The sequence below is a fragment of the Felis catus genome, chromosome E1 (assembly GCF_018350175.1).
Source record: "Felis catus isolate Fca126 chromosome E1, F.catus_Fca126_mat1.0, whole genome shotgun sequence".
NCBI lineage: Eukaryota > Metazoa > Chordata > Mammalia > Carnivora > Felidae > Felis > Felis catus.
Window position 1 is genome coordinate 40,607,458 of NC_058381.1, and position 19,251 is coordinate 40,626,708.

General features: G+C 47.4%; 1 protein-coding gene across 3 annotated transcripts in view; it reads right to left on the bottom strand.

Moving 5' to 3' along the window:
• Window positions 1–630: 630 nt before the first annotated feature.
• Window positions 631–19,251, bottom strand: part of ACLY (ATP citrate lyase) — a 48,827-nt gene continuing 30,206 nt past the window's right edge. For all 3 annotated transcript variants that reach the window (XM_019817886.3, XM_019817885.3, XM_003996869.6), the window contains 11 exons: window positions 15,570–15,651; window positions 14,056–14,166; window positions 9,424–9,551; window positions 8,678–8,771; window positions 6,346–6,500; window positions 4,926–5,076; window positions 4,583–4,726; window positions 3,359–3,472; window positions 2,918–3,000; window positions 2,266–2,342; window positions 631–1,610 (listed from right to left, as the gene is read on the bottom strand). In XM_019817886.3, coding sequence (XP_019673445.1) covers window positions 1,516–1,610; window positions 2,266–2,342; window positions 2,918–3,000; window positions 3,359–3,472; window positions 4,583–4,726; window positions 4,926–5,076; window positions 6,346–6,500; window positions 8,678–8,771; window positions 9,424–9,551; window positions 14,056–14,166; window positions 15,570–15,651 — 1,234 coding nt within the window. In that variant the 3' untranslated portion in view covers window positions 631–1,515. The remainder of the gene's footprint in view (window positions 1,611–2,265; window positions 2,343–2,917; window positions 3,001–3,358; window positions 3,473–4,582; window positions 4,727–4,925; window positions 5,077–6,345; window positions 6,501–8,677; window positions 8,772–9,423; window positions 9,552–14,055; window positions 14,167–15,569; window positions 15,652–19,251) is intronic.

The window sequence follows — 19,251 nt, forward strand, 5'->3', positions numbered from 1 at the left end:
CTGTTGCAAACATACTTGTTTAAAAGATGAATAAAAGTCACTTTGGGGTTTTATTAAGCAAGGGAGTGGCTCCATTAGATGCATGCTTTAAAATATCACTGGTGGCTGAAGAAATAATGAAAAAGTGGAAGTGGGGGCATTAGTTAGCATATAGATAGATCAGAGGGATAATGAAAGGCTGAATCAATAAGATGGGACAACCAGAGAAGTGGAAGAGAGGAGGACTCTTGAGCTTTTGGCTTAAGCATCTGGGTTACAGCTTTGTTCCTATTCACTGAAAATGGAGAGGTACCGATTCAAGGGAGAAGGCAGGGTTGTTTTTTTTTTTCCCCCAACATTTTTAAGAAGTTTATTTTTTTAGTAATCTCTACACCCAACATGGGGCTCGAACCCACGAACCCAAGATCCAGTTGCATGCTCTACCTACTGAGCCAGCCAGGGCCCCCCTGAGCAGGGGGGTTGAAGTTAGTGTTTTGATGAATTCTGTGTGTGTGTGTGTGTGTGTGTGTGTGTGTGTGTGTGTGTGTGTGTGTAGAGATGGATGAACATTTTTAAAATGACATGTAGTGAAACAATTAGCACCGTTCAAAGGAATGGAGAGGAAAGGATATGGATGGCATGAGACAGTAGTGTGTCTTTATTGTTACTATATAGTTTATTGAAACCAAACTGATAATACAGAGAAGAGACTGAGCTGGCAGCTGCCAGAATCTTGCTGGATTATAGATGCAAACTGGCTGGAGACGAGTCCTTGAACCCACACTTCATTAGCAGACTGATAAATCAGTTGCATAAATACAGAGGACATAGAACACGAAACATTTCACAGCTTTTTTTTTTGCTTTGCGTTTCCATTTTAAACATATGTATGTTACAACTTTACATTTTAAATTACTACTCCACATGTTTTGTGACAATGGCTAAGGATGCAACGTCCCATCCCCCTGACGTAAACAGAGTTTGGTCTGCGACATAGAACATTACAGTGAGATACCAAACAAACCCTTAACACATAACATACAAAAAGATCTTTAAAAATCAGATTAACACAATGTTCTTCAGGTTATATGAGGAGGAAAGGACAGTGGGAAAATAAGACATTAGGGATGCTCTAAACTGATAGTACCTTGAGGTCTTAAAAGTTTCATTCTCTTCCTCCAAGGGAAAAAAATTTTAACTAAAGGAAAAAAGAAAGCAACGTCATAACACCCTACAATGAGGAACACTATCCTTACAGTGCTTAAGATGCTTCCATATAATAAATACAGCAGGTAGCAGAGCAAAGGTCACAAGTATTGGCTTGGTTTTTATTTCTATGCTTATAAAAAAAAGTACTAAGCTTCCTGGTGTGGAATGAACAGTGTTAGCCTGTGGGTGTCATCAGTGCCTGTACACCAGCAGCTGTTTACATTCCAGGCCCATTTTCTAGCAAGCTCCAGTGCCAGCCGTGTGCACGCTACTTCCCAGGGGATGAGTTCTTGTCTTCACTTCACTGACATATGGTTCCGGGCTCAGTTACATGCTCATGTGTTCCGGAAGAACATATGAAATATCATCCCAAGGGTGACGATACAGCCCCTGCTTCAGCCTCTTCTGATCGAGATAGTGTCCTGAAATGGGGCAAAGGTATCTTTTTGTTAAGAGTTGGTGAGTAGTCGGGGGCGCCAGGGTGGCTCAGTCGCTTAGGCCTCCAACTTCAGCTCAGGTCATGATCTCGCGGTTCCTGAGTTCGAGCCCCACGTCAGGCTCTGTGCTGACCGCTCGGAGCCTGGAGCCTGCTTCAGATTCTGTGTCTCCCTCTCTCTCTCTGCCCCTCCCCCGCCCGCACTGTCTCTCTTTCTCTCTCTTTCAAAAATAAACAAACAAACAAACAAAAAGAGAGTTGGTGAGAGATCTGCTAAAAGTTTGGCGAGGGGGAGAAGATGAGGACAGAAAATCTAATACAAAAAAAATGAGGAAGTAAATCCAGATCCACCACACAAGCGGATACCAGCCTGGCTAAAAGGCAACTGTGGGATTTCATTCTGTTTTCCTGGACTAGCAATCAGCCATTTCCAAGAACAAAGGAACCATGGAATGAATATAAAGGGGGAAGTTAAAGTAAGAAAGGAAGGATTAGAAACGATGATGAAGATCATGTGACATCTTCCTAGTAGAAACTTGCCACCCAGGTGTTACAGCTGAACCATGGGGTGTGGGGGGGGGGGGGGGGGGGCTGGGGCCGGGACCAAACCAAACTCTTAATAACAACAACTACCAACTCACCAATGAAGCCCATACTCCTTCCCAGCACAAAGATGCCATTGAGGGCTCCAATGTCAATATATTCATCAGCTTCCTCCCTGCAAACACACAATCAACCTGTGGTTTTAAAACGGCTCACATGACCCCCCCTCCTCCCCACAGACAGTACAACTTCTGCCCAGGAACAAGAAAGATCTCTTTGGTATCAAAGGAGAAAAAGGGTGCTCTGGGTGATAGGACTACAGACAATTTTTGTTTTCTTCTTTATACCTCTCCATACTTTCTAAATCCTCTGTAATGAGCATGTATTGCTTTCAGAACTGGAAGGAAACCGCAAGCAAGCATCAATAAATGTAAAGAAGAAGAAAATGGGTGGCTTAATCGAAGTGTCCAACTTCAGCTCATGTCGTGATCTCACAGTTTATGAGTTTGAGTCACACATCAGGCTCTGCTTGGAGTGTTGTCTCCTTCCCTCTCTCTCTCTCTCTCTCTCTCTCTCTCTCTCTCTCTCTCTCTCTCCCTCCCTCTCCCTGCCTCTGTCCAACACGCTCAATGTCTGTCCGTCTCTTATTTAAATAAATAAATAAGTAAATAAATAAATAAATAAATAAATAAATAAATAAAGACAGATAAATAAATAAATAAAGTAGAAGAAAATGACCACAGAGCTCACCGAGTGAAGGACCCACAGTTTCTAAGCATGTCTACAAAGGCAACTCCGATGAAACCGTCTACGTTCAGGATAAGATTTGGTTTCTGGGAAGGCAAAAAATTCACAGCACTTCTCATCATTTCTCATTTTTTCTTTGTAATTTTCCACAATTACTACTAGTAATAGAACTACAATTTCTGACCACAATTTAAAAACCTCCCACCAAAACATCATAGCTGGTTAGGAAAGAAAGAGTCAGTTCAATTCCCAATGTCTAGCAAAGGACCCAACACCTAGCTGACAGTATGTATTTGTTGAACTTAGTAGTACAACAGAAATAAAATTTCCCAGAACACCAGATTTCATTTTGGCTGCACAATCAGAAGCTAGGCTGGCTCCTGTTTTCCCCAAGAAATTCACCCACAACAATGAGTTGGAAATTAGGGATATTTTCTCTTTTACCTTCGAGGTGGTAATCTTCTCGACTTCCAGCGCATAGTCAAGCAGGGGGGTGGCAGGGAAGTGCTGTTTGACATAATCTTTGAGGATCTGCACTCGCATGTCTGGGTTGTTTATCTAGAAAGTGACCCAAAGTTACAGAGGAACCCACCCTGACACTGCCATTAAGAGACCTGTTGGGGGCGCCTGGGTGGCTCAGTCAGTTAAGCGTCCCACTCTTGGTTTCAGGTCGTGATCTCGCTCAGGTCGTGATCTCACGGATCATGGGTTCAAGGCCCGCACTGACAGTGCACAGCCTGCTTCAGATTCTCGCTCTCTCTCTCTGCTCCTCCCACATACTCTCTCAAAATAAATAAACTTTAAAAAAAAAAAAAAAGACATGTTTGTGCTTCTGCCACAGATGGACACAAATGTTTATATTTTATCCAGGAGGTGTGTTTTAGGGACCTGATCCATGTGTCTTGATTCCATGCAGCACAGATTATGACCCTGCTGTAGGGCTTAAGGTTTCTAAAGTCCTCTTGAATCTCACTTGAACCTCAAAACAAACTGTAGGTTCGCCCTTTTATGTTACAGACAAGGAACTGAGACCTGGAGATGTTAACTGAGTTCAACAACAGGCCTCGGTTTAAGCAGCAGGGGTTCGGGGCTCACCTACTCTCCAACCAAAAGTCTTAGGTTCTAGCCACGAACCATGCTGCCCAAGAGTTCAGTGGCCCCGGCCTCCTCCAGCTGTAACAAAGTTCTACAGAGTTCTTAGTTTTTAGACTGGCAAGCACTTGTTGGCGTGGGGCAGCAAAGCATCCCTGAAATCTCAAGAAAAGCTCTGCGCCTGCACCATCTGCTAAGAGACCCACACTAAACCATAATCGGTCAGTGGGGCAGGGAAGTGGTTCAGATGCCAGCCAACTCCCAACACCCAGTTCCCAAGCAGATAGCACTGCTCCAGTCCACGGCACAGGGCCTCTTTCAGACAGAACATTACACTTATACTGCCACGCTCAGGCTTCTACGTTCCTTCCTTTCTGGAGTCCATACTGACATGGTTCTAATGGAAAGCTGTTTAAAGGCATTCTGCATTATAACGGAAAAACAGCTGCCTGATCTTTGACATCTGTCAACACAGCCAAAGCTTTGCACATTGAGAGTCAAGGGCCTGGGTGTTCCCCACTAAAATAATGCCTCCACCTGCATGCAGGTCAGTCCTTAAGGAGAGCCACGACTTACCGATTTCACTCGGTGACCAATGCCCATAATCAGCTTTCCTTCCTTCTTCATCTTGTTCACAAACTCCATGGGGATAATGCCGCTGTCAAAGGCTTTGCTGAACATCTTGGCGGCTGCATCCAGGGCACCCCCAAACCGGTCCCCCTGTAGGACAAGCAAGCCCACATGCCCTGAGCTGGAAGAGACTCCCTCAGCTTCGCAGACCAATCCAGCATGCCCTGAACTGCCCCAGCACGGGGTTTTACACTCTGAGGCTCCTTGTAGAACCCTGTGACAGCCAAGTGCATGTCAGCATAACCATGTGTCCCCTACGGACCTCACCTCCCGGGAGGCCAGTACTCACAATAGTGAGCAGCCCCGAGGTGAGGCTGGAAACCAGGTCCTTCCCAGCCCGAGCACAGATGATGGTGTTGTGAGCCCCAGACACGGCTGGCCCGTGATCCGCCGTCACCATCAGGCACATCTCAATGAACTGGCAGGCATACTTGGGCAACCTAGAGGGGGAGGAAAGGGGCACTAAGACGAGGGTTGGAACAGAGGCGAGCCGCTGAACAGGAGCTACGCTGACCCACAAAGCCAAGCACCTGCTGGCTCCCATGTCTATTACTATATTAAGCAACTCTAGAGGCAAAAACCTCCAATTCTTGAGCAGCTCCTAACTCACTGATAGCAAATACTGCTTTTAATACAGAGTTAGCCACTGGGGGTTGACAATCTCTTCTTTAGACAATGGCTTCCAGCATGAGTCGTTGCAACAGAATTTAACCTGTACTTGTGACTTCCTTCTACGTGCCATACGGAGAAGTGAGACTCCTGTCCCTTTCCCAGTGTAGTAAGCCCCAGGTCTCCTGCAGTGTTCAACCTCTCAACTGATGATTAGGAATGGAGTCTGGGGGCGCCTGGGTGGCTCAGTTGGTTAAGTGTCCGACTTTGGCTCAAGTCATGATCTTACAATTCGTGGGTTCGAGCCCCACGTCGGGCTCTGCACTGGCTCTGCACAGGCTCAGAGCCTGAAGCCTGCTTTCTGTGTCTCTGTCTCTGCCCCTCCCCCCCCCCCATGAAGAAACACTTAAAAATTAAAAAAAAAAAAAATGAAGTCTGGAGATATAGGGATGCAAGAACAGACAGGGAAATCTGCAGAGGTGTTACAACGCCATGAACTTCTCCCAGGAAGGGCCCAAAACTGGGCCAAGAACTAACTCTGCAGCTGAGGGCATGACACAAACCAAGACATTGGGCAGAGCCCAAGGCCACCCCAAGCCAGGGCTCTGTGAATTAAGTATTATTCACTGGCCCCCTTGCCCAGCTGTCAGTCCCAGGGGAGGGCTATGTTTGGGAGTTGCAGAGAAACCAATTTATTCTAACACTCAGGCTGATAAGAGAGACAACCTAATATATAAGGTACTTCATGCCTATTTAGCAACTCTATCAGGCCTGCACTCTGAGCTACCAGACCCATCCAGACCTCTCTCAAGAGGCCTACATTTACTCTTATTTCTTTAAGAGCGCCAAGGACAGGGGCTGATCCAAGATCCCTGATGAGGTCACTGCTTTCTACTTAGTTGAGGCTGGCCTTTCTGTCCTTGGAAGACCCAGGAACAGCCAGTATCTCTTCTGGCCTTGCAATTGATCTGTGGCCATAAAGATTAGTCCTGGACATATTCCCCAAGGCTACCCAGCCCCCACTCCCTTTTCAGGGGAAAATCCTTAACTCTGAGTCAAAGATGGCAGTGTCCAGCCATCTTCTGACCTCCATGCCTCACCTTCTCTGGAACCAGAGGAGGCCGAGGACCCCGCCAATGCCCATCTCTTCCTTGAAGACCTCGGTGATGGGCATGCCCGCGTAGATGAGCTCCTGTCCTCGCTCGTCACAGATGCTGGTCATGAATGAGGCAGGTTTGCGGATCAAGCCCAGCTCCTGAGCAAAGATGGGGGCAGGGGGAAGCAGCATGATATGACCACAGAGATTCTTCCGGGACTGCCTCACTGTCTGCACTGCCAGAACCAAAGTGTTCCAGGTACCGACGCTCAAACTCCTCCCAAGAAAGAAGCACAAAAACCCTTTCGTTGTATCATTTCAGTCATAGAAAATAGGAGTGCCATGCGCGATTTCCACCCACAGGTTCATTTTCGCCTCACAAAGATGTCCCAGCAGAAGCCAACCCAAACTCACCCGGCTTAGAAATGCAAGAATGAATCTGAAGGGAAATTTTTCTAGCACTCCACGTTCAGTTGCCAAGCCCCCACCAAAACGTAATGAGCAGGGGGCTGTGCAAATAGGGGATTCCCTGAAGATGTCCTTCACCCAGGGGAAGGGACTGAGCTGAACTTCCAGCTTCCAGAGTTGGGGTACAATGGGGACATGGTTGCCAACTCTGCATAAGCCCATTTCTCCAATTATCCCTGATCAATTTTCATTGTAAAATGCCTTTCTGCCTTAGTGTTTGTCAGTTTAAGGGCCATCTGTCTGGCCTTTCTCCACTTTTATCTATATATAGACACACGGAGAATACATAAAGTGTTTTTGTGTACATAGGTTTTTCATAATCGTGATATACTATCTCATAATACTCCATTTACTCAATGAATTTGAGCTCCATAAATGTAGGCACATACATAGATCTGGTTCATTCCTTTTAACTGCTGTATGATATCCTATCCTATGGCAAAACCACAAGTTAGCCGTTCTTCTGCTGATAACCATCAGGTGGAAAAATCTTGAACACATTTGTGTGAATGTGCGAGCACTTCCCTGAAATAGCTTTCTAGACAAGAATTACGCCATCAGGTGTGAGCACTTCTTTTCTTTTCTTTTCTTTTCTTTTCTTTTCTTTTCTTTTTTCTTTTCTTTTTTTAGTAATCTCTACACCTAACCCGGGGCTTGAACTCACAAGTATCAGATCAAGAGTCGCACACTCCACCAACAGACACAGCCAGGCACCCCAGGTGCCAGCGCTCTGAAATCTGATATTACCCAGTGGCCTTTCAGAAAGGGTGGTGCCAAGTTCCACACCCACCTTCAAGGAACAAACGCACAAAGTTCCTCACACCCATACAAACACAACATATTATCAAAGAACTGTTTTCTTTGTTGACCTCAAAAGGGGAAAACTGGTATCACAGCTTTTACTTTGGCACCTTCTTATAATGAGTGAGACTGAGCATTTTTTCAAGTTGAAAGGCCATTTCCTAACCATTTTTGTAGTGGTCTTTTAAAAACTGGTTTCAGGGGCACTTGGGTGGCTAAGTTGGTTAAGCGTCCGAACATCAGCTCAGGTCACGATCTCCGTTTGTGAGTTCGAGCCCCACATTGGGCTTGCTGCTGTCAGCACAGGGCCTGCTTTGGATCTTCTGCTCCCTTCTGTCCCTCCCCGCTCTTGCTCCTGCTCTCTTTCAAAAATAAATAAAACATTGGGGTGCCTGGGTGGCTCAGTTGGTTAAGCGTCCAACTTCAGCTCAGGTCATGATCTCACAGTTTGCGAGTTCGAGCCCCGCCTCAGGCTCTGTGCTGACAGCTCAAAGCCTGGAGCCTGCTTCGGATTCTGTGTCTCCCTCTCTCTCTGCCCCTCCCCACTCATGGTCTGTCTTAAAAATAAATAAAACATTTTTTAAAAATAAATAAACAAATAAAAACTGATCTGATCTCAGAGAGTTCTCGTGTACTTCGAACATTAGCTCTTCATCTCTGCCGCTTAGACAAGCAGGCAGAGTAGACACTCTACTTCACCCGGAAACCCCTCAGCAAGTGCAAACAACTCTAGGGGGCGTTGTCTGTCCTCAGCCCCCATTTCCAACCAGTCCACAAGGCTGTGGGACATACATGCTGCCCTTTGCCCTCTTGGGCCCTGTATCTGTTTTACCCGTTGGTCAGAAGGGGCCAGTTCACAAGCTCCAGCACACAAGGAGGGGCTGGAATCAAAGAATACTCACTGTGGGTTTTTTCTAATCTATGCCCTTGGAGTAGAGCTGCCGTCGGGGGCATGGTTTGGAGGCCAGAGCAGTGATTACAGGGTTGCCCCCAGCTAGTAGGGCAGGGCCTGGTTTCCAGGGACTGCAGCCAAATCAACAGGAAACCCACCCCTCAGCGAAACCTACCCTGGCCCAGGAGTAGTCCATTGGCACCGTTGGAGGCGGCACCTCCTGAGCAGGTACGATGACTCCTTTGGCCACAAGATCTTCGTACACAGACCTGAGAGGCAGGGGAAGGGAAGGAGAGAAGACATCTGTGTGCATTTTATGCTTCTGGGCTCTTCTAAGCCATCCTAGGAACGTTGCTCCATCTAACCCCAAAACTCCAGGTTTCCTAGCTTTGTAGCCCCTCCTGACAATGCCCTACACCAGGTGGATTCCTAAATGAAAACAGGTTCTGGCCAAGACTCTTCCTCACCCCCCCACCCAACCCCATGGGGCTTTATAGAAAGCTGAATCTGGAGGCCAAGGAAGGACAGAGGGGAGGAAGGAGAAGACACAATGGGTAGCCATTGTTTATCAATCAATTAGGGCTGACACCTTCTAAATGTTTCTATGCTCATCTCTTATTTAAGGGACAGCCAAGTAGGTAGGCTCAGAAAGTGAACATGTTTTAATAGCAGTCTGAATGGCCTGTAACTGCTGTGCCTACAAACAAAACAAAAACCGAAAAGAGGATAAAGATCTCAGACTATCTCAACAGTTACACTCCACACCTAACACCTCTAACACTCCAGCACGCTGACACACTGTGTCACCTCTGTGTCACAGCAGCTGCTATCCTGGGGGGGGGGGGGGGGGGGGGGGGGAGGGGGAAGGGGGTGTTCCGGAAAGGGAACCGGAGGCTGGTGTCCTCCCCACGGTCCACTCACTGGATGATTTCTCCCAGTTCATCGAAGCTTGGGGGCACAAACACCCCTGCCTCCTTCAAAGCCTGGTTCTTGGCTACTGCAGTTTCAGAAGCCTGGTTGGCACAAGCTCCGGCATGGCCAAACTGTACCTGGAAGGCAACGGGGAGCAGCTTTTACCCAGTTTGTGAACCCCTCCAGGGAAAGGCCACAAAGGCTCCGGAATGTCGGTACCGATTACAGGCCGGACCCTGTTAAACACTCTACAGTGAATCGCCTCATTCAAGCCTCACACAGGCTCACTCGACAGGGACGCCAAATAACGCTCAATTTACAGAAGAGGAAACTGAGGCACCAAGAAGTTCAGGAGCTTACTGAGGGTCACACCGCTGGTGTGTATGGGAGCCAGAACACAAAGCCTGGCGGCCCAACTCCACAAACACCTGCACTCAGCTCCCCCTGCCCCCCTGGCAGCGGTTGAGGGGGAGGATGGAGAACGGCTGGTAGTTGTGAACCACTGTGAGAAGTGAAGGCGCAGGCTGGCAACCACAGGTTGAACTGATCTTCACAAACAGGATCTGATTGTCCTGCACATACTTTGTATAAAATAAGTCCAATAAAAAAAAAAAAATTCTCACGTAAAAGTACAAATTCCTAGCTTCTTTTTTTTTTTAAAAAAAAGTTAAATTTTTTTTTTTTTACGTTTATTTATTTTTGGGACAGAGAGAAACAGAGCATGAACGGGGGAGGGGCAGAGAGACAGGGAGACACAGAATCGGAAGCAGGATCCAGGTTCTGAGCCATCAGCCCAGAGCCCGACCCAGGGCTCAAACTCACGGACCGCGAGATCGTGACCTGAGCTGAAGTCGGACGTTTAACCGACTGAGCCACACAGGCGCCCCCTAGCTTCTTTTTAAAAAGTCACATTGTGGAGGGGCTCCTGGGTGGCTCAGTCAGTTAAGCATCCGGCTTCAGCTCAGGTCATGATCTCACGGTTCATGAGTTCAAGCCCTGTGTTGGGCTCTGTGCCAGCTTGGAGCTTGCTCCCCTGCTAGAGCTCTCTCTCTCAAAAATAAACAAACATTTAAAAAAAATTGTTAAAAAGTTTTTTTTCTAAGTCAGATTGTGGGGCGCCTTGCTGGCTTAATCCATGGACCATGCCACTCTTGATCTTGGGGTCATGAGCTCAAGGCCCATGATGGGGGCAGAGTACTTAAAAAATAAAATGGTTTTAAAAAATAAAAATAAATAAATAAATAAATAAATAAATAAATAAAAAGTCAGATCGTGCACCACCAGGTCTATATTCCCACAGGGCAACAATCACCTGGAGCCGATAAGCAATGCCCCCTTCTGCCTGGGCGCACAGTGAGGTAAACTCTAAGCCCAAGGGCACAGAGGGGGACTGGCTACGGGAAGGGAGCAACAGGGAAGAGAAAAGCAACGCGAAGAGCTAAGTAATTGTGTCTTTGACCACGCAATGGGGAAAATGAGGTAATGACATGAGATGTATTACAAAGCCCCAGTCAGGGTGGGGTGAGGCAGGTAATCATAAAAATACTTAATCTGTTTGAATAACTACATCCACTCACTCTTCTATGTGCTTTACTCGCTTCATCTTTCGGTAGCTACGGCTACTTCCAATAAGAAAAGAAATAAAAGTGGTAAATAAAAGAGGTAAAGTAACCTGCCCAAGGCCACACAGGTAGGATACGGTAGCATCTGAAGTCAGGCAATATGGCCTCTCCCAGTGCTCTTACCCACTAGGCATAACGAAAGGGGCCTTAAGTGTTGAAAATCAGGTCTGAACTACAGCTCTGGTTAGCAACACCCAACCCAAAAACTTATGCTTAAAATTGCAGGCTCCCAATGCATTCTTTATAGGACCGAACCTGCACGGTGGAAGGGGTGGGAAGGAAAAGAGATTCTATATGCAAACAAATAGAAAATGCTGAGTTCAAGGAAGTTCAATAGGTTTAATTCTGAGATTCCTCAAAGCTAAAATCAAAGTTTTAAAAAGGGAGGTTACACTACATATTCATAATTTACAGAAGCTCCCCTTTCTGGTTGGTTTTTGTTTTGAGGACCACTGCTACTGGACCGGTGTTCTACGGAACACAGTTCTGAAAAGTGCCACCTCGCCAACAGCCCTGGTCTCTACTCCTATTGCCCAGTTCTGAATTCTGTCTTCCTGAGGAGCAGACTCTGCTTGCCAACATGTGGAGATTTTGTTGTATACCTATCTTACCTCCTCTACAGGGCAGAAAGTTCTGCAAGGTCATGTGGCCTGTTTAAGAAATCAAAAATCACTCATTAGCTGGGTAGTCACTGTACTATACTCCATTTGTATACGCCTGAAATTTTGTAATGTTTTAAAAAATTAATTGAGGGATGCCTGGATGGCTTAGTCCATTAAGCATCTGACTCTTGGTTTCGGCTCAGGTCACAATCTCACAATTTGTGAGTTCGAGCCCCACAGAGGGCCCTGCACCGGCAGTGCAGAGCCTGCTTGGGCATTCTCTCTCTGCACCTCCCCAGCTTTTACTCACATGTGCTCTCTCTCTCTTAAAATTAACTTTTAAAAAATTAGTGGAAAGGGGCGCCTGGGTGGCTCAGTCGGTTAAGTGTCCGACTTTCGTTTAGGTCATGATCTTGCGGTTTGTGAGTTTGAGCCCCACGTCAGGCTCTGTGCTGACAGCTCAGAGCCTGGAGCCTGCTTCGGATTCCGCGTCTCCCTCTCTCTCTGCTCCTCCCCTGCTCATGCTGTCTCTCTCTGTCTCAAAAATAAATAAAACAATAAAAAAAAAATTAATGGAAAAACAAAAATAAAACACCTTGAGGACCTGTCCTATCCCTGGGGTGATGAGCAGTGCCCAGCCAGAAACAGAAGAGTTAGGTCCTTGACCTCTTGGGGGTGTCCTCAGCATAGTAGGGGTAGGGAGGTGAAGGGCTGGTAATGGAGAGCTGGTTAAGAGAAACAATGCAGGGGGAGGGAGGAATTATTTTTGGCTGCTGAGGTAGAGAGGAAAACAGTCCAGAAGGATCATGAAGAGCTTCATGGAATAGGTGAATTAAAGAATGGAAACAAGTATCTGCTAAAACCTGTATGTGCCAGACCTTTCCAATTACTTTCTTTTAAAAAAAATTTTTTTTCTTTTACATTTTATTTATTTTTGAGAGACAGAGAGAGAGAGAACAAGTGGGGGAGGGACAGAGAGAAGGAGACACAGAATCTGAAGCAGGCTCCAGGCTCTGAGCTGTCAGCACAGAGCCCGATGCGGGGCTTGAACCCATGAACCGTGAGATCACGACCTGAGCCGAAGTCAGTTGCTTAACCGACTGAGCCACCCAGGCGCCCCTCAATTACTTTCTTACGTAAGCCACACAACAACCCAGAATCAGCCCCATTTTACACCTCAAGAAACTGAGGCACGGAGAGGCCAAATGACCTGCCCTGGTCACACAGATCCACCTAGAGCTGATTCTAGCCTGTGAGAGTAGAGGTCACGTCTGAAAGACAGGCATGATTCTATGACCTACCCCCCTTTCCTCTTATTTACTTGGGAAGAAAAAAAAAAAACAAAAACCTCGCACCGTTAATACTTGATGTAACATATTCTTTCTATGCCAACACATCAAGATCTACCTCATTCTTCTCCTGCCTGCCCGGGTTTCTATCACATGGCTGGCGCCAGGATCATACCCTCTCCTGGCCAGCAGCATTCAGGCCGTTCTGCTTTCTGCCCTTACAACATTGCGAGTATCCTTGCACACATGCTGAAATATTTTTGCATGCAGACCCCAATGGTAAATCTGCAGGAACGGAACCGCTGGTTTGAAGGAGAGGAGCATTTTGCAACTACACAAATACTGCCCCTGTGACGTGGGTATGGAATATCAGAGGGGAAGGCAGGCATTCCAGGGAGAAAGAACAGGGTGACAGGCTTACTGGCAGGAAGGGTGGAGGGCTTCAGCGTAGGGATTATCACTGTTGCAGGAAGCCTTCTGGGCAACTGTTACCTTTATCTGCACACAGCACTTATGGCCTCACACTCAGAGCCTGCCCAACTATTGATCACTCATCAAGGACAAGTGTTTGTTTCCTTGGTTTTGTCATCACTGGATGGACCATCTTCACGACAGAGGGTCCTGTGAGCTGGAGTACTGGGGCCGCAGCCTGGCTTGCCATACTCAGCAGGAGCCAGGCGACCCGGGAGCATTTCTGTTGGATGCCGGTGACGAGCTGCACTCACTTTATGCCTCCGGGCACTTTCACGTACAGCCTCTCCCCACGCCCTGCCCCAGCAATGCGTCTGGGGTGCGTGCTCTCCCTCCTCTGTGTGCCTTTCGCTCAGCAAACTCCTTCGCAGTGCAAGCGTTACCTTCCCTGTGAAGGCATCTCAACTCCTCCAGACAGAAGTGTGCCCCACGCCAAGCAGGGACTCAGAGCCTTGTTCTGGCCTTAATCTGTTGACGACTGCCTCCCCCAACTGGATTTAACCTCCTAGAGAGCAGGACCCTGACCAGACCTTGCAGTAACCAAGCAAGTAAATATGTTCATTGCAGGAACCGGCTGCTTAATGAGAGGACCACACGGTTCACCTCGAATGCCCCTCTTCGGGCTTCCTGTCCAGGAGTGACCTGTCCCGGCCGTACCTCAGAGGAGAACATGGTGGCACAGGTCCCAATGCACCAGCAGACCACGGGCTTGGTGATGCGGCCCTCCTTGATGCCCCGGCAGATCTTATATTCCTCAGTGCCCCCGATCTGCCAAGGAACAAAAAAAAGCCCATTAGTTAGTGGAACCCATCCAGAGTTGCTGTGGGCAGCACCGCAGCAGGAAAATCTGTTCCAAATCAGGCAGGGCTCAGAGGCACCAAGAGTCCTAACTGACAACTTGGCTAGAAAATGAAGAGACACTGGCTTTGGTCAAATAATAGCCTGGAAAATGGAGATGGGGTGCAAGGAAGAGTTGTGAAAGGGCAGTGGGTACCCTCTGAAGTCCCTGATCTAACCAGAATCTAATCTGATTGGATCTGACCTGCTCAGAGGCACAGGCAAGGACAGAGGTCCTAGGACTCTCTCAAACTAAAAAAGTACACTTCTGGGACACGTGAGTGGCTCAGTCGGTTCAGCATCCGACTCAGGTGGTTCAGGTCATGATCTCACAGTTCAGGAGTTCGAGCACCATGTCGACTCTGTACTGACAGCTCAGAGCCTACAGCCTGCTTTAGATTCTGTCTCCCTCTCCTGCACCCCCCCCCCCCACCATGGTGCTCCATCTCTCTCTCTCTCTCTCTCTCTCTCTCTCTCATTCAAAAATAAACATAAAAAAGCAAACAAAAAAAACTACACTTCTTACTCCAGCTATGCACTTCCCAAGAGACCAAGGCCAGCCAAAAGTTTCTTCTTTTTGTTTTTATTTATTTAAAAAAATTTTTTTTTATGTTTATTTTTGAGAAAGAGAGAGAGGCTGGAGGAGGAGTAGAGTGAGGGAGACAGAGGATCTGAAGCAGGCTCTGCATTGACAGCACAGAGCCTGATGCGGGGCTCGAACCCACAAACCCACAAACCGTGAGATCATGACCTGAGTCGGATGAGACATGAGTCGGACGCCCAACCGACTGAGCCACCCAGGCGCCCCCTATTGGCACTAAAATGTCTTGTGACACCAAGAAGCAAGAACTTTTTCAGTGTTAACAGTGACAACCTCTAAGCCCCAGAGTGTAGGCAGGGAGCGGAATTACCAGGGACCATCACTTTACGTTATATATAACCAGGGGCGCCTGGGTGGCTCAGTCAGTTAAGCATCCGACTCTTGGTTTCGGCTCAGTTAGTGATCTCACAGTCATGAGTTTGGGCCACACATCAAGTTGTGCTCACAGCATGGAGCCTGCTTCAGATCTTCTCTCTCTCTCTCTCTCTCTCTCTCTCTGTCCCTCCCCTGCGTGCACATGTACTCTCTCTCTCAGATATAAATAAATGTTAAAAAAAAAAATTAAAATCAATCAAATAAACAAAAAACAGGGGCTCAGGTCATGATCCCAGGGTCATGGGACTGAACTCCATGTTGGGCTCCATGCTGAGCGTGGAGCCTGCTTAGGTATCTCTTTCCCTCTGCCCCTCTCCCCCGATCACGACCACTCTCTCTAAAGAAACCCAAAACTCACCTCTCCAAGAACCACAATCATTTTGACACCTGGCGTGTCCTGGTAACGTAGCACGTGATCCATGAATGTTGAGCCAGGGTACCTGGTGACAGCAGAGAGAACACACAGGGTCAGGAGGCTCGGGGAGGTGTATGTACATGTGTGGGGAGCATGCTGGTACCAGGAATGCTCTGAGGTTCTTTGTGAGTGTGGGTGTCCAGTGAAGGCCCACAGATGCCTCAAGAATGATGGCGGGGGTGGGGAGGGTGGTAAGTAAATGAGGCACAAGGGAAGAGAAGGCGGGGAGGGGAGGTTCGCTTGGCAGTAAGAGATGATGGGAGAGCACATGTTTGGGGGTTTTAAAATATGGCTGCAGGGCGCCTGGGTGGCTCAGTCAGTTGAGCGTCTGACGCTTGATTTCAGCTCAGGCCATGATCCCAGGGTCATGGGATCGAGCCCCATGTCAGGATCCGAGCTAAGCGTGAAGACTGCTTCAGATTCTCTTTCTTTCCCTCTCCCTCTCTGCTCCTCCCTCCTGCTCGCATGTTCTCTCTAAAATAATAACTAAATAAAATATGGCTGCAAATTCTTTTAAGAAGGTAGAACCTCATGCTTCTCTTGAATACGGGTCAGACTTAATGATTAGCTTCTAATAAACAAAATGTGGCAGAAGCGATTCTAGGACAGTGACTTCCATGGCACGGTTATAAAGACTAGCTTGTCTGGCACTCTGTCTTGAACTGCTCACTCTGGGGGATGCTGGCCATTATGTCCTGAGGACATTAAGCAGCCTGTGGAGAAGCCCACAGAGAAGAACCACCTTGCCAGCCCTGTGGATGAGCGACGTCCACCTCGGGCCCGCCGTCAGCATCGCTGACACCTCACACGTCACTGCAACCCACCCCTCCCCCAAGCCAGAAATGCCCACTTGAGCTGCCCTGAATCCTGACCCGCGGAAACTATAAGGACAAATGTGGGGTTTTCTTGTTGTTTCAAACCTTTATTCTAGAGAGAGAGAGAAGGGCTTGATCCCATGACCCTGGAATCATGACCTGAGCTGAGACCAAGAGTCAGATACTCGACTAACTGAGCCTCCCAGGTGTCCCACGAGTGTTTTACTATAGTTTGTGAAGTCACTTGGTTTGCATGATTTTCTTCGAACACAGCAATAGATAATACAGTGTGCCACCTGATGTCCCAGGATAGGCAGGCTATTGCTAGGTCTATATATAGGTCCATATACATAGTTGACCCTTGAGCAATGTGGGCATTAGGAACGCTAACCCTCCACCACATGCAGTTGAAAATCAAACTATAACTTCTGACTCCCCAAAAACTTAACTACTAATAGCCTATTCTTTTTTTTTTTTTTTAATATTTATTTTTGAGAGAGAGACAGAGAGCAAGCAGGGGAGGGGCAGAAAGAGAGGGAGACACAGAATCTGAAGCAGGCTCCAGGCTCTGAGCTGTCAGCACAGAGCCCAACACCAGGCCCGAACCCATGAACTATGAGATCATGACCTGAGCCAAAGTCAGATGCTTAACTGACTGAGCCACCCAGGAGCCCCCTAATAGCCTGTTCTTAAAGATTTTTTTTTTAAGTTTCTTTATTTAAGAGAGGCAGAGACAGCATGAGTAAGGGAGGGGCAGAGAAAGAGACAGGGAGAGAGAGAGAGAGAGAGAGAGAGAGAGAGAGAGAAAGAGAGAGAGAGAGAGAGAAAGAGAGAGAGAGAGAGAGAGAGAGAGAGAGAGAGAGAGAATCTCCAGCAGCCTCCGCACTGTCAGCACAGAGCCCAATGCAGGGCTCGAACTCACCAAACTGTGAGTCATGACCTGAGCTGAAACTGAGAGTCGGGCGTTTAACCGACCAAGCCCTCCAGGCACCTCCCTAATAGCCTATTCTTAACCAGAAGCCTTACTGATAACAAAAACAGTCAATTAACACACATCTTGTATGTTTATGCATTATATACTGTATTCTTACACTAAAGTAAGCTAGAGAAAAGGGAATGTTATTAACAAAACCATGAGAAAATACATGTGGAGTGCTGTACTATATTTTCAAAAATCTGCATATTATAAGTGGACCCGTGCAGTTCAAACCCATGTTGTTCGAGGGTCACCTGTATTTTTTTTTCTCCTGTCTTAAGAGTTTACAAAAGGATTGTTTAAGGCAAAGGATGCTTCTCTACAGATCTTCAAGAGCATTTTAAATCCCAAGAGGACAGTGAAACTGCCCAGACTTATTTGAGCCGGAGCCCGTTGTCAGGGAGCACCAGCGACGAGGGTCCCACAGGCCATAGCCCCCAAGACTTGGGCAAGAGACCTTCCTCACTCGGGAAGTCCATCTGACATGACAGGGGAGAGCCAGGAGATGAACAAGGTAACAGGCTCTCCCAACAGCGTCTGGTTGAGGCAAACAGCAGCAGCAGTAATAATGAATAGCAATGGCTGGGGCACTTGGGTGGCTCAGGTGGTTACGTGTCTGACTCTGTATCTTGGCTCAGATCATGATCTCACAGGTTCATTGAGTTCGAGCCCCAAGTCGGGTTCTGCATTGACAGCATGAAGCCTGCTTGGGATTCTCTGTCTCCCTCTCTCTCTGTCCCTCCCTCACTCATACTCTCTCAAAAATAAAATAAACATTAAAAAAAAAAAAAAAAAAGCAATGGCTAACGCATGTTATGGTATTAAGTACTAGGCATTACTCCAAAATAGTACCCTATTGATGACCCTACTAATTACTATTACTGTTCCCACCGACAAAAACAATGAGTATGCTATTTGTGAAATAAGAAATATCTACTGGGTCTCTGGCCCCAGTTCTTGATGTAGAGCTCCTAAAACCCTTGTAATCTTCTGAGTGACAGGGGTGCTACAGAGAGCTCCTGAGTCTGTTGGAATTTCCCGGGTGACAGGAGTGTCTTGTTCTCACAAGGCAACTTGGTGGATGCCTGCATAGTTCCTGGGTGGGAGCTGGTCTCTAGAAGACCTTGAAGTCATGGGGCGCCTGGGTGGCTTAGTTGCTTAAGCATCTAATTTTGGCTCAGGTCATGATCTCATGGTTCGTGGGCTTGAGCCCCGCATCAGGCTCCATGCTGACAGCTTAGAGCCTGCAGCCTGCTTCAGATTCTCTCTCTCCCTCTCTCTCTCTCTCTGTCTCTGCCCCTTGCCCATTCTATCTCTCTCAAAAATGAATAAACATTAAAAAAATTTTTTTAGAAGACCAAGACATGATCAGAGTCCTAGAATTTTCAGCCCTACTCACCACTCTATGGGGAAGGGAGAAGGGTTAGAGATTGAATTAATAATCGCACCTACATGATGAAGTCTCCATAAAAATCCCTAAAGAAAGGGGTTTGGAAAGCTTGTGGGTTGGGGAATACACCACGGTGCTGGGAGGGTGGCATGCCCAGAAAGGACATAGAAGCTCCATGCACTGCCCCCTATAATTTGCCCTATGCGTTTCTTTTATCTGATTGTTCCTGGGTTCTACAATCCATTCTAGCAAATTACCAACCCAAGAAGTGGGGCGCAGGGACCCCCAGTGTATAGCCAGTCACTCAGGAGTACCGGAAGCCCAGACTCATGATTGGCATCTGAAGTGGGGGCAGTCTTGTGGGACTGGGCCCTTCACCTGTGGGATCTGGTGCTAACTCCAAGTAGATACTGTCAAAACTGAAATGAACTGTAGAACACCCAG